The sequence below is a fragment of the Cajanus cajan genome, chromosome 6 (genome assembly GCF_000230855.2).
Source record: "Cajanus cajan strain Asha chromosome 6, NIPB_CcT2T_4, whole genome shotgun sequence".
Classification (NCBI taxonomy): Eukaryota; Viridiplantae; Streptophyta; class Magnoliopsida; order Fabales; family Fabaceae; genus Cajanus; species Cajanus cajan.
In genome coordinates, this window is record NC_138522.1 from 49,315,524 (window position 1) to 49,338,537 (window position 23,014).

Consider the following 23,014-nt stretch of genomic DNA (forward strand, 5'->3'; position numbering starts at 1 on the left):
ACAGACCATACTTTAAAAAATTAGTTCATAACTCTTCTATTTAATATCTAGTCTATTATTTTTCGTAATACTTTTTTTTATGATGTATTGAAAAACCTAACAATAATGAAGCATCCATGTCATGAAAATATCTAACCCTAATATAATGCTTAGAATACCTTTTTCATTATGTATTAAAAATAATAATAATGGAGCAGACATAGGATGAAAATATCTAAAGTAGTACAGTACTTTTTTTGTGGCTCCTGTTATGGTTCTTTAATTTCAAGGTTCTCCCGTAGAACTAAGTTTTGCACAAGAGATCCAAATGGAACTGAAAGTTGCCCAAAAATAGAAGAGTCGAGCACATGCATCAAAGATAAATTTCCAGAGAGACATTAACACTGTCATTGCAATTGTATTGCTACTTACTCCTATCATCGCAATTAATGGAAGGATTAAAGCAGGCTGCGTATGAAACTACGGTGAAGCTCATGTTGGCTGCACTCGAACGCAAGTTGCTCCCTGACATTGTCACCAGAACACTCACGCGCTTCTTGTTGGCTACTCGCCTTCGCTCTGCTCACAAATCATTCTCTGAACTCCACCTCTCCGATCTCCTCCAATTTGCACATTGTACTCCTCTTTCTTATAACCAACCTTGCTTGTTCCTGCACTCATCGTCTCTTTAATCTCTTTTCTTTTTTCAACCATTTATTATAACCATTGCACAAAATAATATTATGTATCGCTTTTGGTTCTAACGACAAGATTATAGTATCATGTCTTAGCTGAATCAGTTATTAACTTATCCTGGTTTGATGTTAAGTCTTCCAACGTTAAGTTGAAGGGGCTGGTAACATGTGTGTTTATACGTTATTTGAATCTGACCAATATTGACCTTTCCCCTCCTTCTGCGCTGGTGTATGTTTATTTAGTCATTTAATTTTTTTCTGCCTCTCTTTCAGCTTTACAAGATATGCCCATAGCAATCAATACCGAGAAGCCAAAATCTCAACATTATGAATTACCAACTGCTTTCTTTAGGATGGTGCTCGGAAATAATCTCAAATACAGGTAATTTCATAATACCCACTAAATTCTTTGTTGACCTTGACAAATTACGTTTACCTATAGCTTTGTGTTGATTATGAAACATCATCTTCCTCAATTAAAATCCATTTTCTCTTCTTCTGTAAATTGGTAGAGTTCTGTTTAAGGTATGGGATGATGAGAAACAGAAGTGTAAAGATTCATTGTAAACAATTTTTTTTCTGTTGCAAAATGAATATATACGAAGGATGTAATTTGTTGACAAAATAAATTACTGTCAAGTTTGTGTGCATGACAGATAATGGTAAAATATGCAGTTACACACACAATCTTGTGGCTAATATAACATTCCTATATGCATGAACTAAACTTGCAGCTGCTGCTATTTTTCTTCTGCCTCAATGACGCTGGATGATGCTGAAGAAGCAATGTTGAAACTATACTGTGAGAGATCAAACCTCAAAGATGGGCACACAGTACTTGACGTGGGATGCGGTTGGGGATCTCTGGCTTTATACATTGCCAAGAAGTACACTAACTGCAGGGTAACTGGAATCTGCAATTCCACAACTCAAAAGGCTTACATTGAGGAGAAGTGCCGGTATGCTGTTTGATATGTCATTGTTTTCTTAAACATTATGCATGTCATAAGGTTCAAAAATCTTATTGCCTGATGATTAAAATCACTCTCTTCTATTGCTCTTTTGACAGGGATCTTCAGCTGCAAAATTTGGGTATTATTGTTGCTGACATTAGCACTTTTGAAATGGAAGCTTCTTATGACAGAATATTTTCCATTGAAATGTTTGAGGTTAGAATTTGTGAATAAGTAGTTTGTGTTGAAGCCACGTTTTCTTGAATTTTAGAGTCAGTTTTGACCTTGATGCAGCATATGAAGAACTATAAAGAGCTTCTCAAAAAGATATCCAAATGGATGAAAGAGGATAGCCTTTTATTTGTTCATCACTTCTGCCACAAAGCATTTGCCTACCACTTTGAGGTGAACCTAATATAACGCCATTAAAATTAAAACTTAGCCATCTTGGTTTGTTGATCGTTTTGTTTATGATATTAGTCGGCACCTTTACAAGAGTGGTGAGTTTTCAACTTTTCGTAGATACCATTCATTATTTACTTACTGGTTAATTCTTCGTGAAGGACATAAATGATGATGATTGGATTACAAGATACTTCTTTACTGGAGGAACTATGCCTTCAGCAAATCTACTTCTTTATTTCCAAGTAAGTTTGCTGTGCAATTTGTACCCACTTTGTTATTACCTGATGGAATTGAGTAATCCTATCATTTTTTTTTGCTGAGTTTAAACATAAAGGTGAAGGAAAATTCTAAAGGAAAAAATGCATACTTTTTCCTTAAAAAAAAAAAAAAAAATTGTAACAGAAATACCTGCTATATTTTTGTGTAACAAGTAACAACTTTATGTCACGTCCAGTATTAGCTTACTTGTAAGTTGTAACTGACTTCTTTAGTGATGTGTGCAGGATGATGTTACAGTCATCAACCATTGGTTAGTGAATGGGAAACACTACTCAAAGACAAGGTTAGAATAAACTAAAGTGTTAAATGATTTTACAGCAATCTTGGCACTTTCCAATTTCCATCGATAGTTGATTTGTTTAGAAAGCAAGTTTGAATTGTAATACTGGAGAAAAAAAATGAATTTATGTTGCAGTGAAGAATGGCTCAAAAGAATGGACCATAGAATGACTTTGATCAAGCCAATTATGGAATCAACATATGGCAAGAATTCGGCTATCAAGTGGATTGCATATTGGAGAACGTTCTTCATAGCTGTTGCAGAACTTTTTGGATACAATAACGGTGAAGAGTGGATGGTTGCACATTTTCTTTTCAGAAAGAAATAAAGTAAGCCCAAATTGTAATATGAGGTTGCACACTTCAATAATGTTTCGTATTTTTATCAACTTATTTTAATTCGGCACCTAAGGTCATGGTGTCGCTACTTTGCGTGATTTATCTTAAATTTAGGGAAAGACCAATTCGCCCATTGTTGAAAAGTCCAAATTGGCAGCTGAAAGCAGAAATCAATTTTGGCAGAAATCAAACTTTGAAAAGTCAAAATTGGAGGCTTGGCAGAATGCAAAATCAAATTTGGCAGGCAGACCACCGAATTCCAAATTGGAGGCACCGAATTTGGAGCGTTCACGCTGCAATCGTTCCTTATAAATAGCAAGCCCCTCCATTCATTTTTTGAATCCAACGAAAGCATAAACACATAAGAAAATTGTGAGAGAGAGAAGCTCTTAATTTTTCTGGGTATAGTTGGGTCGTGGGTTGTGAGTGGTTGTGAGTATTTTGAGAGATTGTGAGTGTTTTGTAAACACTATTTATATTTCCCTTTTCAGTAAAATATCTGCAGCAGCCCGGAGACGTAGGCAGAGTTGGCCGAACTCCGTTATCAATTTTGTGTGTGCTATTAGTCCACAATTATTTTTGCTCCATTCTCAAATCTGAAGTTACGGGAAAGATCAGCGTAATTTTTCCTAACAACTGGTATCTGAGCCGGTTGTTTCTGCTAAACTCTGGCGAGGTTACTATTCATATGAATAGTATTTTACTATTCACGTGAATAGTGAATAGTGTAAATTGGTCAGCGTTACCAATTTGTTGGCAGAAGCGATCCGAGAAGTCAGATTTGAGTGGGAGCAATGGCGGCAGATGAAGGAAAGGTGAAAATTGAAAAGTTCGATGGTGCGGACTTTAGCTTTTGGAAGATGCAGATCGAAGATTATCTGTACCAGAAAAAGCTACATCAACCTCTCGAAGGAAAGAAACCAGAGGGCATGAAGGATGATGAATGGTTCCTTCTTGATAGACAAGCCCTTGGAGTTATCCGCTTGACATTATCTCGTAATGTTGCTTTCAACATTGCAAAGGAAAAGACCACAGTGGGTCTTATGACGGCTCTTTCCAGTATGTATGAAAAGCCGTCAGCCTCAAACAAAGTTCACTTGATGAGGCGGTTGTTTAACTTGCGGATGGCGGAAGGCGCATCAGTAGCGCAACACTTAAATGAACTCAGTACAGTCACAACCCAGTTGAGTTCAGTTGGAATTGAATTTGACGATGAAGTACGAGCATTGATACTTTTGTCTTCTCTACCAGAAAGCTGGAATGCTACTGTCACAGCTGTGAGTAGCTCATCGGGAAGCAATAAGTTGAAATCAGATGATGTTCGTGATCTGGTTCTCAGTGAAGAGATCCGACGGAGAGAGTCGGGTGAATCCTCAACCTCTTCAGTATTACATACAGAGTCAAGAGGGAGGGCTCCAACCAGAGGAAATGGACGTGGAAAATCAAGGGATAACAGGTCCAAATCCAGAAATCATCGTAGTTCTAACAACTCAAAAACTATCAAGTGTTGGAACTGTGGGCAGACCGGGCACTACAAAAATCAGTGCAAAAATGCACCGAAGAATCAGGAGGCGAAAGCAGAGGCAAATATTGCTTCTACCTCAGGAAGAGATGATGCATTAATATGCTCTTTGGAGAGCAAGGAGGAGTCTTGGGTGTTAGACTCTGGAGCATCTTTCCACGCTACTTCGCAGAGAGAATTCTTCGAGAATTATGTTCCCGGAAACCTTGGTAAAGTCTACCTTGGTAATGAACAATCTTGTGAGATTGTTGGTAAAGGTGTAGTGAAGATTAAGCTAAAAGGGTCTGTATGGGAATTGAAGAATGTCAGACATATTCCCGACCTGACGAAGAACTTAATCTCAGTAGGCCAGTTGGCCAGTGAAGGCTACACAACGATCTTCCATGGTGATGATTGGAAGATTTCCAAGGGTGCAATGACGATTGCTCGTGGTAAAAAGAGTGGTACTCTTTACAAAACAGCAGGAGCGTGTCATTTAATTGCAGTTGCAGCAAATGACAATCCCAATTTATGGCACCAAAGACTTGGCCATATGAGTGAGAAAGGGATGAAGATCATGCACTCTAAAGAAAAATTATCAGGTCTTCAGTCAGTGGAAATTGACATGTGTGAAGACTGTATACTTGGAAAGCAGAAAAGAGTCAGCTTTCACACATGTCAACAGGAGATATATGAACTATATGTTGCTGACTGATGGAGGTGAGCCTGAAGATTATGATGAAGCATGTCAGGCCACAGATGCCAGCAAGTGGGAGCATGCCATGAAGGACGAAATGAAGTCTTTGATCTCAAATCAGACGTGGGAACTAGCTGAGTTACCCAGAGATAAGAAAGCACTTCACAACAAATGGGTGTATCGAGTAAAAGAGGAGCATGATGGCTCCAAAAGATACAAAGCTCGATTAGTAGTCAAAGGATTCCAGCAAAAGGAAGGAGTTGACTATACAGAGATTTATTCTCCAGTTGTGAAGCTCAATACAATCAGAACAGTGTTGAGCATTGTTGCTAGTGAAGAGCTCTACCTAGAGCAGTTAGATGTGAAGACTGCATTTCTTCATGGAGATCTAGATGAGGAGATATACATGCACCAACCAGAAGGCTTCTCAGAGAAAGGAAAAGAGAATATGGTGTGCAGGTTGAAGAAGAGCTTGTATGGTCTGAAACAAGCTCCAAGACAGTGGTACAAGAAGTTTGATGGCTTCATGCACAAAGAAGGCTTCCATAAGTGCAATGCTGACCACTGTTGCTACTTCAAGAGATATAAGTCCAGTTATATCATTCTGCTACTTTATGTTGATGATATGTTAGTAGCTGGTTTAGATATGGATGAGATAAGAAGCTTGAAGCAGCGATTGTCAAGAGAATTTGACATGAAGGACTTAGGTCCTGCAAAGAAGATTCTTGGAATGCAAATCACGAGAGATAAGCAAAGAGGGATTTTGCAGTTATCTCAAGCAGAGTACATCAACCGTGTTTTGCAAAGATTTAACATGGGCGACGCCAAGCCAGTTAGTACACCTTTGGCTAGTCATTTTCGCCTATCCAAGGATCAGTCTCCTCAGACGGAGGAAGAAAGATATTTTATGGCTAAAGTTCCATATGCTTCAGCCATTGGAAGTTTGATGTACGCAATGGTCTGTACAAGGCCAGATATTGGCCATGCAGTGGGAGTTGTTAGCAGGTTTATGTCGAATCCAGGAAAAGCTCATTGGGAAGCAGTTAAATGGATTTTGAGGTATCTACGAGGCACCACAGAAAGATGTTTGCACTTTGGTAAAGGCAAAATAAAGGTGCAAGGATATGTAGATGCAGACTATGGAGGTGAAGTCGATCACCGAAGAAGTACCACCGGTTACATTTTTACTGTTGGTACTACAGCTGTCAGTTGGATGTCGCAGGTACAGAAAATTGTCGCTTTATCCACTACAGAAGCTGAGTACGTAGCAGTGACAGAAGCCAGTAAAGAATTGATATGGCTTCAGGGTTTGTTAACAGAGCTGGGATTCATCCAAGAGAAGAGTGTTTTGCATAGTGATAGTCAGAGTGCAATACATCTGGCAAAGAATTCAGCATTTCATTCTAGGACAAAACACATCGATATCCGTTATCACTTTATCAGATCTCTGCTAGAGGATGAGGTGTTAACATTGAAGAAGATCTTAGGAAGCAAGAACCCAGCAGACATGTTGACAAAGGTGGTGACCATTGACAAACTGAAGTTGTGCTCAACTTCAGTTGGCCTGCTAGAGTAACAGACCAAGGAAGGCTGCTGCATTGATTAAAGTGTGAAGACAGATTGAAATCAGTCTTCAAGTGGGAGATTGTTGAAAAGTCCAAATTGGCAGCTGAAAGCAGAAATCAATTTTGGCAGAAATCAAACTTTGAAAAGTCAAAATTGGAGGCTTGGCAGAATGCAAAATCAAATTTGGCAGGCAGACCACCGAATTCCAAATTGGAGGCACCGAATTTGGAGCGTTCACACTGCAATCGTTCCTTATAAATAGCAAGCCCCTCCATTCATTTTTTGAATCCAACGAAAGCATAAACACATAAGAAAATTGAGAGAGAGAGAAGCTCTTAATTTTTCTGGGTATAGTTGGGTCGTGGGTTGTGAGTGGTTGTGAGTATTTTGAGAGATTGTGAGTGTTTTGTAAACACTATTTATATTTCCCTTTTCAGTAAAATATCTGCAGCAGCCCGGAGACGTAGGCAGAGTTGGCCGAACTCCGTTATCAATTTTGTGTGTGCTATTAGTCCACAATTATTTTTGCTCCATTCTCAAATCTGAAGTTACGGGAAAGATCAGCGTAATTTTTCCTAACACCCAGAACATGGTTTCATGCATGTGCACCCTAGTTCATAAACTTTAAAACATGTATTTTGGTCCTTCTATTACTTTGTAACGAAAATGGTCATGCTCAAGGCAGATGACCAGATTTGTGCACGTTTCGAACACATGGTTTCCTTCCTTCCTTCATATTAATTTTTTCTCGCTGTTCGAACGATGGAGTGCATCGGTGGTGAAAAAAGTTAACACGAACAATATTAGTAACAAATACTTTTGGTGTTTGGACTGTATGGATGACTTGATGCTGGCTTGGTGAGTTTTGGTGGTGCCTATGGAGTTCGAAATTTCAAGAATATGGAGGATGGCAATCGTTGATGGTTAATGTTTCATGTTTGTGTCAAAATTACAAGTTGTTTGGTGGTCTCATATGGTTTCAACTATAGACATGTGAAAATTTAGGACAATCTAAGAATTTCTTTCTAATCAATATCACGTGTCTATAGTTTTAAATTTTAATTAATGTTTACTTAACACATTTGAATTTTATAATCGACGAAAAAGATTTCATGTCACTTGATTATAAAACGTCAAGCGTAAAGCTATGTGCAAATTCTTTCTCAGATTATAAAATTAAAATGTGTAATGTAAATATTGGTTTGCACTATGCACAGGAAGGTAACCGAAGCTCTGGGAAGTGTTGGCCTAGAGTCTTCCAATGTCATTGCTGGAATTGATTTTACAAAGAGCAATGAATGGACAAGTTTTGCTTTCGTGACTAAAAACCTTCATTTCCTCTCCTTTGTATGTGTTAAAATGCATAATCACGCTTCGCATGTATTCTCCAGCAGAAAACAAAGTATCTCGTTTTTGTTGGTTCCCAACCCATTGAAAACATGGGTTCATCGCTTGAATTTTTTTTTTTTTTTATAAAAAAAACGTTGCAAATATAACTATATAAATATAGAGGCCCATGGTCCATTACTTTGTCTCTTTGAAAATTGTTACAAACAATTTAGAACATGAACATGTTTGGTAGGGTGTCGTGATTTTTCACTCTAAAATGAAGTTACAAAATGTAATTTCTCCATTAATGATATAATTTTATTGTTAAACGTGCGTCACCAACACACAACCAAACACACACTGAATAGAAACATATACTTAAGCAATTATAACACCTTTTTTTAAGTATAAATTCAAACTTTGATCCGTCATTAGTTCCTTCTTCTAGACTCAATCACCAAAGATAAAATTAGTAATTTTAGTCCTTACGTTTAACATTTCTCCCTTGACATTGGATGTGTGACGAAATACATGAGCAGATTCAATTTATGGAATTTCATTTTTATGTGAATCAGCAAAGGTGAAAGTAACAGATAATAACATGCCATTAATGCTATATAATCTTGCTTATGAAATCTCCAAATAATTTGTGAAAAAAAAACTACAGTTAAGCGTTGTCACCTCCCTTGTAGAAGGTTGCGAGAGATGCAGAAATTTTGTAACAACAGAGACTTTAGGATATTTGGGGAATCAGTGGCTCTTGTTTTTCAGGGAGTCTTGGAATTCACAGTGAAAGTACCACAAGCTAATTCAAAATATACCCACTAAATAAAAACGAGAATAAAAGGCTTATACAACATAAATTAAACCTTGGTGTTAAAAGTGACATATCACAAACCATAGATTCATAATGAGAAAATAGGTAATAGTGTACAACAGGAGAAAATATGATTGTCCTTTTTCGTTATGTCATCTTCACAATTGTGTCAACCTTTATTCCCCTTCATCAAATCATTTCTAGTGTGTCAATAGAGTCTATGCTAGTTTTATGTTTTATTGTTAAGAAACATGGTTCCTTCCACAGTCCATATTGGAGAGAGGAGAAGCTAGTTTCCTCTTTATAATCTTCATAGCCCTCAAAATTCAGATGTCCATGAAAATTTACCAACTCTGATTGATGTTGTCGACATACCATACCTCATCATAACACTAGGCAAGAGAACATGCAGTGATGAAAAGAACTAGTGGTGGCTATGGCCCACGAAACTACAAAACTTCTGAATTTTCGAATCAGCAATAACTCAGGTGAGTGTGAATGCCTTCGTAGGTTGTTAATACATAACTTGGATCATCCTTATCTCTTTCAACTCTTTTTTTTACTGGGCATCCGTCCACTGAACACTTATAATAGTTCCTGTAATCAGATGCATGTTCTCAAGTTAAATGTTTGAAATATGCGATTACTTTTTTTTTTTCTTAAAAACAAGAGACAAAATAAAAAGTTGTATTTTTTTTAAAAGAATAAATTATTGTACAATCTGAAACTATAAGTCACAAAACTTTCCAATTTATACGACAATTAATAAAATTTGATTATATATCACTTGTAAAGATTAGTTAGGAACATCACAGTCCCAAATTATTCAATAATTTTTCTAATATAGCATAGACATATATACACCTCGGATTGGGGCTGTTTTTCACCATCTTCTTTCCGTACTTCCTCCACTTGAACCCGTCGTCCAGTATTTCTACCTCTGACTTTGTTTTGAATGCAACTCTATCATTGACTTCCTTTTTCTCATGTTCATTACCAACCTCTCCTATGACACACAACCAATTAATATGACATTAAGGTATCAGAAAAGCAAAAGACAAATAAGCTAAAGAATGCAAAATTATGAGAAAGCTTGTATATATGTATATATATATATATATATATATATCAGTTGCTCTGGTATATAATTACAAAATAAAATAAATTTCATTTGAGGAACTTGGCTTACTGCTAGAAAACCCCTCGAAGTGGCTGGCCCTAGTTCCTTTAAAGTCACCAACTTCATTGGCTTGATTATCCTGGCTGAGGACATGCCCGAAAACAAATGAATCTGTTGGATCATCATCATCATCAAAATAGAAGTACTCAGAGACTTCCAAAGGCCATTGGTTGGTGAAACCACTGTCAGATGAATCTGGTGGCCTTAGATTTTTATCTGTCATTTTGGCATCATTCGTACAAAAACAAAGGATTATCATCCTGGTGCATATAATATAAACTTCATAGCCTTTGTTAATTGAGGCACCTTCATTGTGACCTTCCTATGAACTACATCAGGAAGTTTCTATGAGTAATACATAACCACAAATTCTTTTATTAGAGTTTAAACCGTTAATTAATAAAAAATTATTTGTGTAATTTTTTTAAATAATATTATTTAAGTCCATAAACTTAACAGAGAATTTGTAATTGCATAACAATCTCACAATATTCTATTTGGTTTTTAATATTGAATGAATTTTATAGGAAATCTATTAGACTCGCTCTCTATTAAATAGGATTGATATCCCGATGAAAATAGTTTATTAAAAAAAGTATGTCGAAAATTATATAATCAACGTTAACATGATCTCTAATAAAATTGCTAAGTATCCAATGACAATGAAAAGTAGTATTTAGCAGTTAGCACAAGTTGAGAGTGGGGCATGCCAGAGATGACTCAGGGAAGACTTTCAAGAGATGTTATAGTCAAGAAAGAGAAAGTACCAGTCTTATATATATATATATATATATAAAGTTCTTAAAATATGACTTTTATTAGATATTTGATAATTTAAGGACATGAAAAAATATATATTTTAAGTTTCTAGGCGCCATTTTTTATTTTTCACACAGATTCATCTGCAACTTGTTAAATGTTAATTGGCTAAAGAGTGTCGTGGTTAGACCAACCCCTTTACAGCTGGGAATTACTCGTCAATGGTGCTTTGAGGTCTCATGCAATTGAAGTTCCTTCGACCAAAAGTTTTTTGTTATCTCAAATAGATGTTTGAGAAATAAAAACTTTTTTTTAATAAATAATTTGTAATAAATAAAGAAAGCAACTAATTAGTGAAAAATATATTAAGAAAACTGTATATTATTTGCTTAATAATTTATAACTATTCCAACTATACTATTCCATTCCTTAAAGACGGAAGAGAGGAATTGAACAAAATTAATCCTTTCTCATGCTGTTTAGGAAGAGGTTTATCCTTTGATTAGTAAATGGGTTGTAAATATAAAGAATTTAAATGGGTCTCACTATTTGTTTTTGTTATTTTTTAACAAGTAAAAAAATAACAAGTTTTTTTTTCTAAAAATTTATCTAACATTTAGGCGTTTTATTCATTTTCGTATATTTCTATCTCTTTTTATAATTAAACTATTATTTTAAAAAGAAATATTTTTCCAATCAAATGATGATACTAAAATGAGTCAAAAGCTATTCACGTTTGGGGAAAATTATGTTTTTATCCTTTTCTTTTCTTTTCCTTCCATGCAAGTCGAAGGTAAAATTTTAAAAAAAATATTATATTCGTGTATTGGGAAAGGGAAAGGAGGAACGATACGTGTGTGAAGAGTTTTACGCTTCAGGAGTAATAACCCTAACATCCGTGATTTAATTGATATCACTTTTAAAATAATTAAGTATAAAATCCGTTTTTGATAGAAATCATTGTCACGTGTATTTGATGAAAACACTTTCATACTAGTAAGTAGTAAGTGTTGCTAATCAAAGTGAAAATTTTAAGGCTGATGATATATACTTCCATTTTTTTATACATACACCCTCTTTTTTAAAAAAAAAAATATTAAATTCTTAAATTATCTTTAATATTATTTAGAATAAAAAAAAATTATTCTGGAAAGTTTTTTTTTTTAGGTATATTTGTACATAATTATAGAAAGTACTTTTCGGAATACTAACATTACTATTCCAAAAAGAACTTTTTGCCAGAATAATTTCGGAAAATACTTTCCGGAATACTAAAATTACTATTCCGGAAATAACTTTCCGTCGGAATAATTCTGGAAAGTACTTTCCGTAACACTAAAATTACTATTGCGGAAAATTCTTTCCGGAATTATGGTAACAAATACATACACGGTTAATATTCCGGAAAGAATTTTCTACAATAGTAATTCTAGTGTTACGGAAAGTATTGTTCATAATTATTTCGACGAAAAGTTATTTTCGGAATAGTAATTTTAGTATTCCGGAAAGTACTTTCCGTAATTATTTTGACGGAAAGTTCTTTTCGGAAGACTCATGATATATACACCTCCTATTTTTTTATAAGTACATCTTCTTTATTTTTTTTAAAAAATTTATAAAATATTATATATATTTTTTTTAATTTTATACCTTTAACTTTCAATTTTCTACTTTTTTATTTTTTTTCACACTTTTTTTTTCTTCAATTTTTACATGCTACCAAAATAGGTGGGGTGAAGGAAAGATAATGTGGTGCATGTAAAAATTGAAAGAAAAAAAAAAGATCTGTAAAAAAAAGTACTAAATTAAATGTTGTGAATGTAAAATTAAAAAAAAAGCAAAAAATTAAGAATATTTTAAAATTTTAATTATTTTTTTTGAAAAGGAGATGTACTTATAGGAAAAAGGAGGTGTATATATCATTAACTTTTAAAAAACACTTTCTAGAATAATTTTTTTTTATTCTAAATAATATTAAGGATAATTTAAGAATTTAATATTTTTTAAAAAAAAAGGGGTGTATGTATAAAAAAATGGAGGTGTATATATCATCAACCAAATTTTAATATGTACTGGGCCCATAACTACGGGCCAGGCCCATTGGACCGGACTTGTGATTGCTGAACGGAAATCGACTGCAAAGACGACACTAATATAGTTGTCGTTTCAGAGGGAAAAAAAAAAAAAAAAAAAAAAAGACTAAATGAAGAAGGCGAGCGTACAAGTGCAAAGTGCAAAGTGCAAAGTGCAAAGACAGAAAACAAGACCCCTTAACTAAAGCCAGTAAATGAAGAAGGCGAAGAAGAGTGGCGAAGATAATGGGGGAAAATTGAGGGGCGCGGAGAGGTCAGCGTACTTCGCACGGCGAGAGACAGCGAAGGTGTTGAGAGTGGTTCTGGAGGGAGACGCCAAGCGCCGCGCCCTTGCCTCCATCAAATCCCTCGTCTATCAACCTTCCATTCGAAACAAGAAGGCCACCTTCGCTCTCCTCTGTCAAACCCTCAAACATCTTCCCATCATCAAGGATGTCCTCCAAGCTGCTTCCATTCTCAACACCAAGTGGAAGGTAATCCCATTAACTTTATAACTCTCATTCATCCTCGCTTCACGTATTTCGTAACACCCTTGATTTTGCAGAGGCAGCCAGAATTGATTTATATCATTGTCTATGATATCCTTTTCGGCCAGGTGACCTTGTTTTCTGTTGTTCTACCGTGTTAGCTCTTCTCCCACTTCCGTAATTTCAATTATGTTACTCCACGCTTTTAAGCTTGTTCGGACATTCTGTGGCTATTATCTGGTAACGTTGAGTCGCTATATTTTCAGGCGGTTTCACTTGTTGGTGATGCAGAGAAGTTCCTTATGCGCCACCAAGATGCCCTGCGTTCAACTCTCAAACAGCTTTTGTTGCAGAGAAATGTCAAGACAGTTAAACAGTTGATTGATCTGCATCATGGTCCTGGTCAGTTGCATTCCCTTTTTGATATATTTCATTACGGCAATGTTCTCATTTCGAAGTTCTTTTGGACCTAAACGATAGAACTGAATGATGCATAGACAAGCAAATCTGTTATGAATTTTCAGGATACTCCTTTTGTTAACCGTTCCATTTTAGGAGACTCCTCATTTGGAATGGGTAGGTAGATTACTCAAGAATTTGATATTTCAATTTTTTTGTCCTAATTTAGAATTGGATAAATAATTAAGAAAATCTAATAAGTAAAAAAGAAAGTGTCAATGTAGTAAAGACTAAAGCTTTGTATTTCAGAGTAGAGGTTTTAAAGAATTTGCTGCTTCAAAAATGATTATTTTGAAATTTGTTACATTTCTTTATGGATGCTCCTTTTGAAGCTATTTATCATTGTTCACGAGAGTTGTTGATATGCTCTATTGTGATAATGACATGAAGTTGTTCAAACTTTTCTTATACAGATGTTTCTGTACCTCGATATGTTCGTGTCAATACACTTAAACTGGATGTTGATTCTGCCTTTCTTGAACTTAAGAAACAATACTCGGTATTTTTCTGATCATCAAGAACCTATATTGTTCCCTTTTCTCTTTTCCTTCTGGAAAGTATCTAAATGAATTCATAAAAGAGTAATAGTCTGAACTTCCTCCATTTAAACTATTGCTCTACATTTTGGTTGATAAGGATTATTTATTTCATGTCAAATAGGTTCAAAAGGATAATTTACTGCCTGACTTGCTGATACTCCCTCCAGGCACTGATTTGCATGATCATCCTCTTGTCAAGAATGGAAGTATCTTTATGCAAGTAGGAATTACCCCTCCTTTCCTTTATATATATATACACACACATATATATATATATATATGTATTTTTTCTTTTCTTTTCGAAGACATAAGTAGTTATGGATTCATATTATAATCTCTGGTTGAAAAAGTGAATATCTTTTGCTATTTGAGAAATATAGTGACATATGGCTATTCTGAATGCTGCTTGTTTATTCTTGGTAATCTTTTTGCTAATAATGGGACAAATTTATGTTAAGGGTAAGGCAAGTTCTATGGCAGCACCAGCCCTTAGCCCTGAACCAGGATGGGAGGTGAGTTATTTCTGCCTTATTATATAAAGATATTTCGCTTAAGATATAGATTTGATTCAATCATAGCTACTCTCTACTTTACTTCATTACCGTTGTAAGCGTCGTGTTATCAATTTATTTCTGAACCTCAACCCCTTTCTAGGTTTGGGTTTTGTTACTCTTTCATTTTTCTTTCTTTCTTTTTTTATTATAAAAAAAATACTTCTGAACAAACCAATATATATGTATGTGCATATGCTTGCTGCCTGCTTTTTAACTGTTATATGAACATTCAATTTATAAATTTAAATTAGGTTTAATTACTTTTTTGGTCCTTATAGTTTCATGAACTTTACTTTTTAGTCTCTATAATTAAAATATTACTTTTTAGTCCTTGTGCATATGATTTGTAGTTCCTTTTAATCCTTGTTGTTACTTAAATTTTCCCTTTTAATCCCTACAAAAATAAACAACAAGGACTAAAGGGAAACAAAAATGATATATATGAACTAAAATGGAACATTTTTAACTGTGACCAAAATGGTAATTAAACCATTAAATTATAACTATAAAATATCATAGTTGAATTAAAAAATATATAATGTTAGATCTATGAATTTGTGTTACTCATTCCAATCCTCACTGTTTGCACACTTCAAATATATTTCAAGGTTCTTGATGCATGTGCAGCACCGGGAAACAAAACTGTTCACCTTGCTGCCCTTATGAAGAGTAAGGGTAAGATTATAGCATGTGAGCTGCAAAAGGAAAGGATTAGGCGTTTGAAAGACACTATAAAGCTATCTGGTGCTTCTAGTATCCTTTATGATATTTTGTAATATCTACATGCTTCCTGTTAGCTTTTTCAATGTCGCAATAATCAGTGCCTTGGATTTTTTATTTAACTTCACAAGGCTATAATAGTTGTCCGGAATACCACAAGCTATTTTGTCCTTGAGAATCCGGATGTCTTTTATGCATATTAATTTCTGCATGGCTGAGGAGCGTTAAATTCTGAGGCTATTCTTTAGTTAATTTTCAGTTTGTGTTGCTAACTGTAAAACTTAACCGCAAACTCAGACATTCAAGTCCTCAATGGGGATTTCTTGAGCATAAATCCCGAGGATCCTTCATATTCTAAGGTGAAGTATATTTCCTATTCTGCGGTTATAATTTTATGTTTCACGGGCTTATTCTGGTGTGGCTGCTAACTAATAGTTTGGCTGATTGCTTTGGCCTGTAGTTATCAGACTTGACCATTTAATTAATACATCAACTGATTTCTTCTAAACTTCTATAATTACTTATCAATTTTCTTGCTCTGTGCCTCGTTATAAAGCATTTTTACATTGCAATAAGGTCAATATATTGGCCGGAGGATTCTGGCATTCTTTGTTGGCCCTTTGTAATTTGTATGATGGTGTTTAATCTGCTGAATGCTTTTGGTGGAATTTGGTTTCTGTCAAAAATTATATACATCAGAGAGAATGAGAGAGATTGTTTTCTCTGATTCGAGGATTTAACCCTTTTACTCAAGGACTAATCCTCCTGTTGGAAGAACTCAAGCTGTATTTTTCTGATTGAAGGAGTTAACCCTTCTATTGAAGGGCTGATCCTCTTGCAGTGAGAACCAAAGCTGTATTTATTCTTTAAAGTTCTGTAATAGCATCTTGGCTTTTTCAATTAATGATTACGAGTTATTAGTGGTTATTTGTTACTTTGTCTTACAGATTGCAGTTTTACTTGGTTCATCTGTGTGTTTGTCTAACTACCATTAGATCTATCATAGCAGGTAAAAGCTATTCTCTTGGATCCTTCCTGCTCTGGTTCTGGTACTGCTGCTTCAAGACTGGACCATCTACTCCCATCTAAAGCAGAAGGTTAAATTTAGTTATACGTTATAGATCGTATATTTCTAGCTGTCATATTCTGTGCATAGGAAATGCTCGCCGATGAGTTTAAATTTACCAGTCGTATTGAAAAAAATTGGTTAGCGTATAATAGCTTCTTAATAACATGTATCATGAGCTCATCATGACCTAGCTTGAAGCAATTCTTTTAATACGATGGTTTTGTTTTTAATTGTAAAGTTTTGATTCCATAGGTATGGATACGGATATGGGAAGATTGAACAAGCTTGCAACTTTCCAGAGAAAGGCTCTTCAGCATGCTTTACTTTGTGAGTTAGTTCGTTTCTCCTTGCCAGTTCATTTTACTTATTTTTCTGCTTCTAGATTGTTTAGAAACTCGATAGACAGTCCTCAAATTCTTTGTTGGGACAGCTAAGAACTCCGTTTTTTTTTTCTAAACAGTTTGATTCCTTAATATACATATAAAAAATACGAACCTAGATTTTAACATTATTTAATCTCTGATAATTACAAATGTTCCTTAAAGCACAAGCCTAGCTTTGAGCACACTTAATTACATTATTTTAACATTATTTAATTACAAATATTATGTTCCTAGTAATTCAAGGAAAGAGTTGTTTCACTTGGCAGTTCCAGCTGTTGAAAGAATTGTATACAGTACATGTTCAATCAACCAGATTGAGAATGAAGATGTCATCAAATCTGTTGTGCCTATAGCCGAATCATATGGATTTCAACTGGCAAAGCCCTTCCCCGAGTGGGAATGCCGTGGTCTTCCAGTGTTTGAAGGCTGTAAGTACACTTTTTTAGGCAGCAGCAGTTCCTGGTCTATCTTCTTTTACACTAGTTGGCGATTTTTAACGTTGTTTGTTTTCATACCTTTCAGCTGAATGCTTGGTTCGGACAGATCCTGCTACGCATGGCGAGGGTTTCTTCATTGCTTTGTTTGCTAGGAAAGATGCTTACTTGTGGTCGAACAAAAAAGAAACTAGAATTTCCCACAGCCCTTCCAAAATTAAAAACGCACGAAGAAAGAAGAAAACTATACCGTTCGTTAGCACCAACCCGTTCAGAATGTGGCTATATGATCAACTGAATTATCGTAGCGGTCGAAATTGTAGGTAGAGAAGAGGTGGTTAAGTTAAAAAAATTGTACTGCCTCTATCGATGTCCATGTAAAACCCATTTAGAAAATGCATTAAATTGATTTTTATTCATTATTTTTTGCATTTTTAAATTCGAGTTGGCTAAGAATTAAGATATAAATTATACTTCTATTGAAGTCGGTGTTAAACCCATTAACAAAAACAGATCAAATTGATTTTATAATCGCCATTTGTACATTTTAGAATTATTTTCGTGTCATTCGTTCATATTCTTTCGTGCCTATGTTAAAATCTATATCGATATATTGAGTTTGTCTGTCCACCGTAGTTAAGATGCACCGTGGTTCATGTCTAGAAGTGGCGAATGGGATTGAAAGCAAGCACGACCAGGGCATTTCGTGTACGGCTGATCATATCAGATTTTTAAAAAACTTATCGAATCGAATAAATCTATTTTATAAAAGTGTATTTGTTTTTAGATTGATTCAATTTTTTATTAAAATATAGATCAACTTTTTAAACTGAATCATTTTATTCTGTGTAGTACAGTTATCTATTTAATATTTATTTACAACCACTTTTTTTATAAAAAAAATTAAATTAAACTAAATTGATCTACATTATAATATACTATAATTATCTTATTTATAATTAAATATGAAACTTTTTAAAAAAATTAGTTCACTTCATAAAAATATTAACCGAATCAATTTTGAAAAATAATTTTATTTAATTTTTTTTGCTTTATTTTATAAAATAAATTCATTCAAACTTTTTTCTTCTAAAAATGAATCAATCCACAAATATGAATCAATCGATTATTTTTTTCTCAGTAAAAATAGATTTAATTCGAATAACTAAATCAATTTTATAATTTTAAAAATAAATTCATTCAAAAATTTTCTCAAAAATAAATCAAATTTTTTAATAAATTGATTTAAATTTTTTTACTCAACTTTATTGTCGTGCACATTTTTTACTAGTTAAAATATTTTCAAGAATGATGTAATTGTCTGAACTTATAATATCACGTTTTTACTGGTAAAGTGAAAAATTATAAATCAGTCGAAAGAATTGGACAAGCCTTAATTTCATCATAACAATTTTTCCTGAAGTTCATTGATTATATTAATAATAATATAAGTAATGCTTTAATATTAAAATTTTCACAAAGTAAAAATCCGATAAATAAATAGGAGAAAGTTTAACACTTAGAATTTGATGATTTATTGAAATTGAAATTCATATAGAAGCATGCATCACATCAGCCATGATTGCATTACAGTGTGATAGGCAAAATAAGCATAAACGAAAACTTACAAAAACATTGGCAGCACACAGAAACTCGAAAACAGGGACATATAACTGGTTCTCATTGAAGAAACTCAAGCGATCTTAACCTCAATAGTCTTTGGCTTCTTGGGCTCAGGAGGAGGCAACTTGTTGACAGTGACAGTGAGAACACCGTCTTGGCAGACCGCAGATATGGCATCCGTGTTGGCATTCTCAGGAAGCGTGAACTTACGCATGAACTTTCCAACCCTCCTCTCCATCCTCAGATACTTGCTCCCTTCTTTCTCCTCCTCTCTCTTCCTCTCACCGCTTATGAGAAGCACGTTGTCCTCCTCCACCTGCACCTTAATGTCCCCAGATTTCAACCCAGGCATGTCGATCACGAACACGTATGAGTTAGGGTACTCCTTCACGTCAGCAGGTGTTGCAGCCATTGCCTTTGCGTCGCGCACGTATGTCCTCGTTGGCGCATTCAAGTTCTTCTCAGCGTCCTCCGTCAAATCCATAATTCGGTGCAATGTGTTGAACAATGGAGAATCCAAATCCATCAACCTGATATCCATTTCCTTCTTCTCTTCTCTCTGTAATGTGGTTTCTTATCAATAGCTTCGATTCTGTGCTGACGCATGAGTGAATGCATTTTCATTATTTATAAAGGTAATCGAAGTAGAATGGGAGCTTCCAGAGAGGAACACCAAGAATTCTCCGGAAGTTCCAGGAGGTTCGTTTCCTAATTCCAATACTTCTAGTAGCCTCCAGAACTCACCCATTTTTTTCATTTTACAAACTTAAATTGCCATCTTCTTATTGGGCCTCTGGATCCGGCCCCAATTAAATAAGAAAGCCCACAAAGATAGTACGGCTCTATGGGCATTTCTGTCTAAGGCCTCCCAACTTTTTCAAATGCCAAAACTATCCCCATCTTCTCATTTTATTCTCTATTTTATTAAAAGTCGTCTCGGACGGTCCCATTTCAATTATTTCTATTTTACACTAATCCCACAAAATAAAATAAAAAATATATTTTTGTAATGTTAATTAACGTTACGGAAGAAAAAAAACTGGTTTCTGCAATGTTCACTTAATTTACACAATTATGATCACTTATCTTGCCTTACTGTGACTTATTTTAAACAAATAAAATTAATTAATATTTTTTTAAAGCTAATCAACTAATTAAAAAATTGCTTATCTGTCTACAATACCCAATAAAACGTGTTCTCATTATATAGTTGAATTCACAATACATTCAATAATTTTTCTTACAAATCATTTTAATAATTTTTGAAAAATATATTGAATGAAACACACACATTTAGTATTTCGGAAACTTAAAGAAAAATAATGTTATATCTTCATCCAAGATATAGATAGTATTAAGTGAGAAAAAAAAATTGTATTTGATGTCTTTAAAATATAAACTACATTTTTAATACTTTTTATCATATAAAATAAGTAACAGGATTTGTAGGAAGATGTCGTACGAAGATATATAATTATTCACTTAAAGCATATTTAATGCTTTATTTAATAAATTGGAAGATTAATTATGAAAGATATTTTATAAAACAATTGATATGCAAAGTGTGATATATATTGCACGAAGAATGAAAACACCCAATTCACAAAGGAAATAGTTAAAACTGAGTAACCGATCACTTGTGATTCATGAAAAATGTGAAAGAAAAAGTATCATACTAATATTTAGGCACGAATTTGGTGGTAGTTCTGCAATACATTTTTCTTAACATTTAATATTTTTCCTCTTGTTGTAATAATTTTGGTGTTTGTACTATATTCTTGATGCAGAAGAATAGTGTGACTTTTTCAGTTACCAATACCATAAAAGGCTTCATTTACTAGCATTATCGTTTTCCATATACAAAATAATTATTTATATTTTGTATATAGATTAGTGTAATTTGTTTAGTAAATGTTAAGGAAAGAAAAGTGAAACAGCGATGCAGCAATGATTGTGGCGATGGGCATGGTCCCCTATTAATATTATAATGCGTTTGTGGGTTTAAAACATGTTTGAGTGAGTGGTAACTGGTAAAGATTAGTCCATTAAGATTTCACCCACGGGCACGGCTAATGGGCGAAGCTGAATGTGACTGTCACTCACTCCCAAATCATGTTTTAAAATGTAAATATTGCTGCTATTGTCTTTCTTTTATTTTATCCTCATAAACCTAGACATGAACGTACACGTGTCCATTTCCTTGATCCGCCAAAGGCCAAACCCTCACACTATAATCCATTCTTCTCTCTCTCTCTCTAAATTCAGACGCTGTTGCCGCCATTAGGTTTTCTCCACCACCATGACACTTTCGGTAAGACCTATCCTTCTCTCTCCCACCAAATGTTTCACTCACTAACACTAACACTCGCACTGATCCCAAATCCTCACGCTCTTTTTCCTATTGTCGCTGTCCAACCGTCAAAGTGGCCAAGATGAGTTTGGGCGCGGCGGCCGAGGAGGACTCCGCCTCCGAAATCCAGCTGCCGGCGGAGATCGACTGGCACATGTTAGATAAGTCCAAGTTCTTCTTCCTGGGCGCCGCCTTATTCTCCGGCGTCTCATTCGCACTCTACCCCATGGTGGTGCTGAAGACGCGCCAGCAAGTTTCCTCGGCACGCTACACGTGCCTGCACATGGCCTCCGCCATTCTCCGCCACGAGGGCCTCCGAGGCTTCTACAAAGGCTTCGGCACCTCCCTCATGGGAACCATCCCCGCACGTGCGCTCTACATGGCTTCCCTCGAAGTCACCAAGAGCAACGTCGCCACCGCCTTCGTCCAATTAGGCTTCTCCCACACCACCGCCCTCGCTGCCGCCAGTGCCGCCGCCGGCGTCACCTCCGCCATGGCGGCGCAGCTCGTCTGGACCCCGATTGATGTCGTGAGTCAGAGACTCATGGTTCAGGGGAGCGGTGGGAGCCAAACCGTGCTTGCCAATCTCAATTCTGAGAGTTACAGGAACGGTTTTGATGCGTTTCGGAAGATCATGTATGCGGATGGGGCAAGAGGGTTCTATAGAGGCTTTGGGATTTCTATATTGACTTATGCCCCTTCTAATGCGGTTTGGTGGACTTCTTATTCCATGGTGCATAGACTCATTTGGGGTGCTTTTGGTTCTTATATGGGTAAGACTGGTCATGATGATTTAGGGAGTGGTTTTAGGCCTGATTCTAGGGCAATGGTGGCGGTTCAAGGGTTCAGTGCAGTTTTGGCTAGTGGGGTGTCTGCGATTGTCACAATGCCCCTTGATACCATTAAGACGAGGTTGCAGGTGTTGGATACCGAAGAGAATGGGAGAAAGAGGCCTTTAACTTTTGTGCAAACGGTTAGGAGTTTGGTAAAGGAAGGTGGGTTGGTTGCGTGTTACAGAGGCTTGGGGCCGAGATGGGCCTCCATGTCTATGTCTGCCACAACCATGATTACTACTTATGAGTTCTTGAAACGCATGTCTACCAAGAGTCAAGAGGATTTGACTTCAAGATAGTGTGTAGGAATTAGGATGATCATATTCATCATCACTTGTTCTTTGTTTGGAACTTGGAATTTTCTTTGTCTACCTCATCATCATCGGTCATAGCCATAAATGATACTGCCTTGTATATATTACTCTTTTTCTTTCTCTAGATCTTTTTACCAAATACAATAATACTTGTGATTTTTACTTATTTTTGTAGGGCTTGTTTTTTATACTTTAAAGTATATTGCTCTTTAGTTTACTTACTTGAACTTGAGGATGGGCGGAATCGTGAATGGGGTTTTGGCTCTTGCGGGTTGCAAAGGTCGCAGTGGAGACTAGAGACATGAATAGCGGGGTCTTGTTTAGTAGTTACCAAAATTAAAATTGTCCTTCAAGTTGTGTTTACGATTTTATTGTCTGCTTTGCGTTACATTTACATT

At 35.3% G+C, this 23,014-nt stretch overlaps 5 protein-coding genes across 6 annotated transcripts; 3 read left to right on the forward strand and 2 right to left on the reverse strand.

The window, feature by feature from the left end:
* The first annotated feature begins 242 nt into the window (after positions 1-242).
* Positions 243-3,072, forward strand: LOC109790031 ((S)-coclaurine N-methyltransferase). The gene is made up of 8 exons (XM_020349120.3): positions 243-615; positions 948-1,056; positions 1,409-1,633; positions 1,744-1,843; positions 1,922-2,032; positions 2,191-2,274; positions 2,536-2,594; positions 2,727-3,072. The coding sequence occupies exons 1-8, from the start codon at positions 429-431 to the stop codon at positions 2,917-2,919; spliced, it is 1,068 nt and encodes a 355-aa protein (XP_020204709.1). The 5' UTR covers positions 243-428; the 3' UTR covers positions 2,920-3,072.
* A 5,824-nt stretch (positions 3,073-8,896) lies between these two features.
* Positions 8,897-10,278, reverse strand: LOC109790034 (WRKY transcription factor 68). The gene is made up of 3 exons (XM_020349123.3): positions 10,029-10,278; positions 9,704-9,845; positions 8,897-9,436 (listed from the first exon to the last, which is right to left on the reverse strand). Exons 1-3 carry the CDS (start codon positions 10,276-10,278, stop codon positions 9,313-9,315), a joined length of 516 nt encoding a protein of 171 aa, XP_020204712.1. The 3' UTR covers positions 8,897-9,312.
* A 2,705-nt stretch (positions 10,279-12,983) lies between these two features.
* LOC109790033 (S-adenosyl-L-methionine-dependent methyltransferases superfamily protein) lies at positions 12,984-17,915 on the forward strand. 2 transcript variants are annotated; one of them, XM_020349121.3, is made up of 12 exons: positions 12,986-13,344; positions 13,416-13,466; positions 13,605-13,740; positions 14,211-14,296; positions 14,458-14,556; positions 14,795-14,848; positions 15,499-15,643; positions 15,908-15,969; positions 16,620-16,707; positions 16,932-17,006; positions 17,329-17,490; positions 17,585-17,915. In XM_020349121.3, exons 1-12 carry the CDS (start codon positions 13,066-13,068, stop codon positions 17,821-17,823), a joined length of 1,476 nt encoding a protein of 491 aa, XP_020204710.1. In that variant the 5' UTR covers positions 12,986-13,065; the 3' UTR covers positions 17,824-17,915. The 2 variants fall into 2 exon arrangements, with proteins under 2 accessions (XP_020204711.1, XP_020204710.1); XM_020349122.3 differs by lacking the exon at positions 13,416-13,466 and having other exon boundaries at positions 12,984-13,344.
* A 1,092-nt stretch (positions 17,916-19,007) lies between these two features.
* Positions 19,008-19,748, reverse strand: LOC109790030 (17.1 kDa class II heat shock protein). The gene has a single exon (XM_020349119.3). It carries the CDS (start codon positions 19,658-19,660, stop codon positions 19,190-19,192), a length of 471 nt encoding a protein of 156 aa, XP_020204708.1. The 5' UTR covers positions 19,661-19,748; the 3' UTR covers positions 19,008-19,189.
* A 149-nt stretch (positions 19,749-19,897) lies between these two features.
* LOC109790020 (Mitochondrial substrate carrier family protein) lies at positions 19,898-22,782 on the forward strand. Its single transcript, XM_020349105.3, has 2 exons — positions 19,898-21,430; positions 21,544-22,782. Exon 2 carries the CDS (start codon positions 21,552-21,554, stop codon positions 22,599-22,601), a length of 1,050 nt encoding a protein of 349 aa, XP_020204694.2. The 5' UTR covers positions 19,898-21,430; positions 21,544-21,551; the 3' UTR covers positions 22,602-22,782.
* Positions 22,783-23,014: the final 232 nt, after the last annotated feature.

Coding starts and splice junctions, on each gene's coding strand:
- LOC109790031 (XM_020349120.3), top strand. CDS start 429: ATGGAAGGATTAAAGCAGGCTGCGTATGAAACTACGGTGAAGCTCATG. Junction 1,844..1,921: donor TTTCCATTGAAATGTTTGAG/GTTAGAATTTGT, acceptor ACCTTGATGCAG/CATATGAAGAACTATAAAGA. Junction 2,275..2,535: donor ATCTACTTCTTTATTTCCAA/GTAAGTTTGCTG, acceptor TGATGTGTGCAG/GATGATGTTACAGTCATCAA.
- LOC109790034 (XM_020349123.3), bottom strand. CDS start 10,278: ATGATAATCCTTTGTTTTTGTACGAATGATGCCAAAATGACAGATAAA. Junction 9,846..10,028: donor CTTCGAGGGGTTTTCTAGCA/GTAAGCCAAGTT, acceptor TGTGTGTCATAG/GAGAGGTTGGTAATGAACAT. Junction 9,437..9,703: donor AAAAACAGCCCCAATCCGAG/GTGTATATATGT, acceptor ATCTGATTACAG/GAACTATTATAAGTGTTCAG.
- LOC109790033 (XM_020349121.3), top strand. CDS start 13,066: ATGAAGAAGGCGAAGAAGAGTGGCGAAGATAATGGGGGAAAATTGAGG. Junction 14,849..15,498: donor GCCCTGAACCAGGATGGGAG/GTGAGTTATTTC, acceptor ATATATTTCAAG/GTTCTTGATGCATGTGCAGC. Junction 15,644..15,907: donor AAAGCTATCTGGTGCTTCTA/GTATCCTTTATG, acceptor CCGCAAACTCAG/ACATTCAAGTCCTCAATGGG.
- LOC109790030 (XM_020349119.3), bottom strand. CDS start 19,660: ATGGATATCAGGTTGATGGATTTGGATTCTCCATTGTTCAACACATTG.
- LOC109790020 (XM_020349105.3), top strand. CDS start 21,552: ATGAGTTTGGGCGCGGCGGCCGAGGAGGACTCCGCCTCCGAAATCCAG.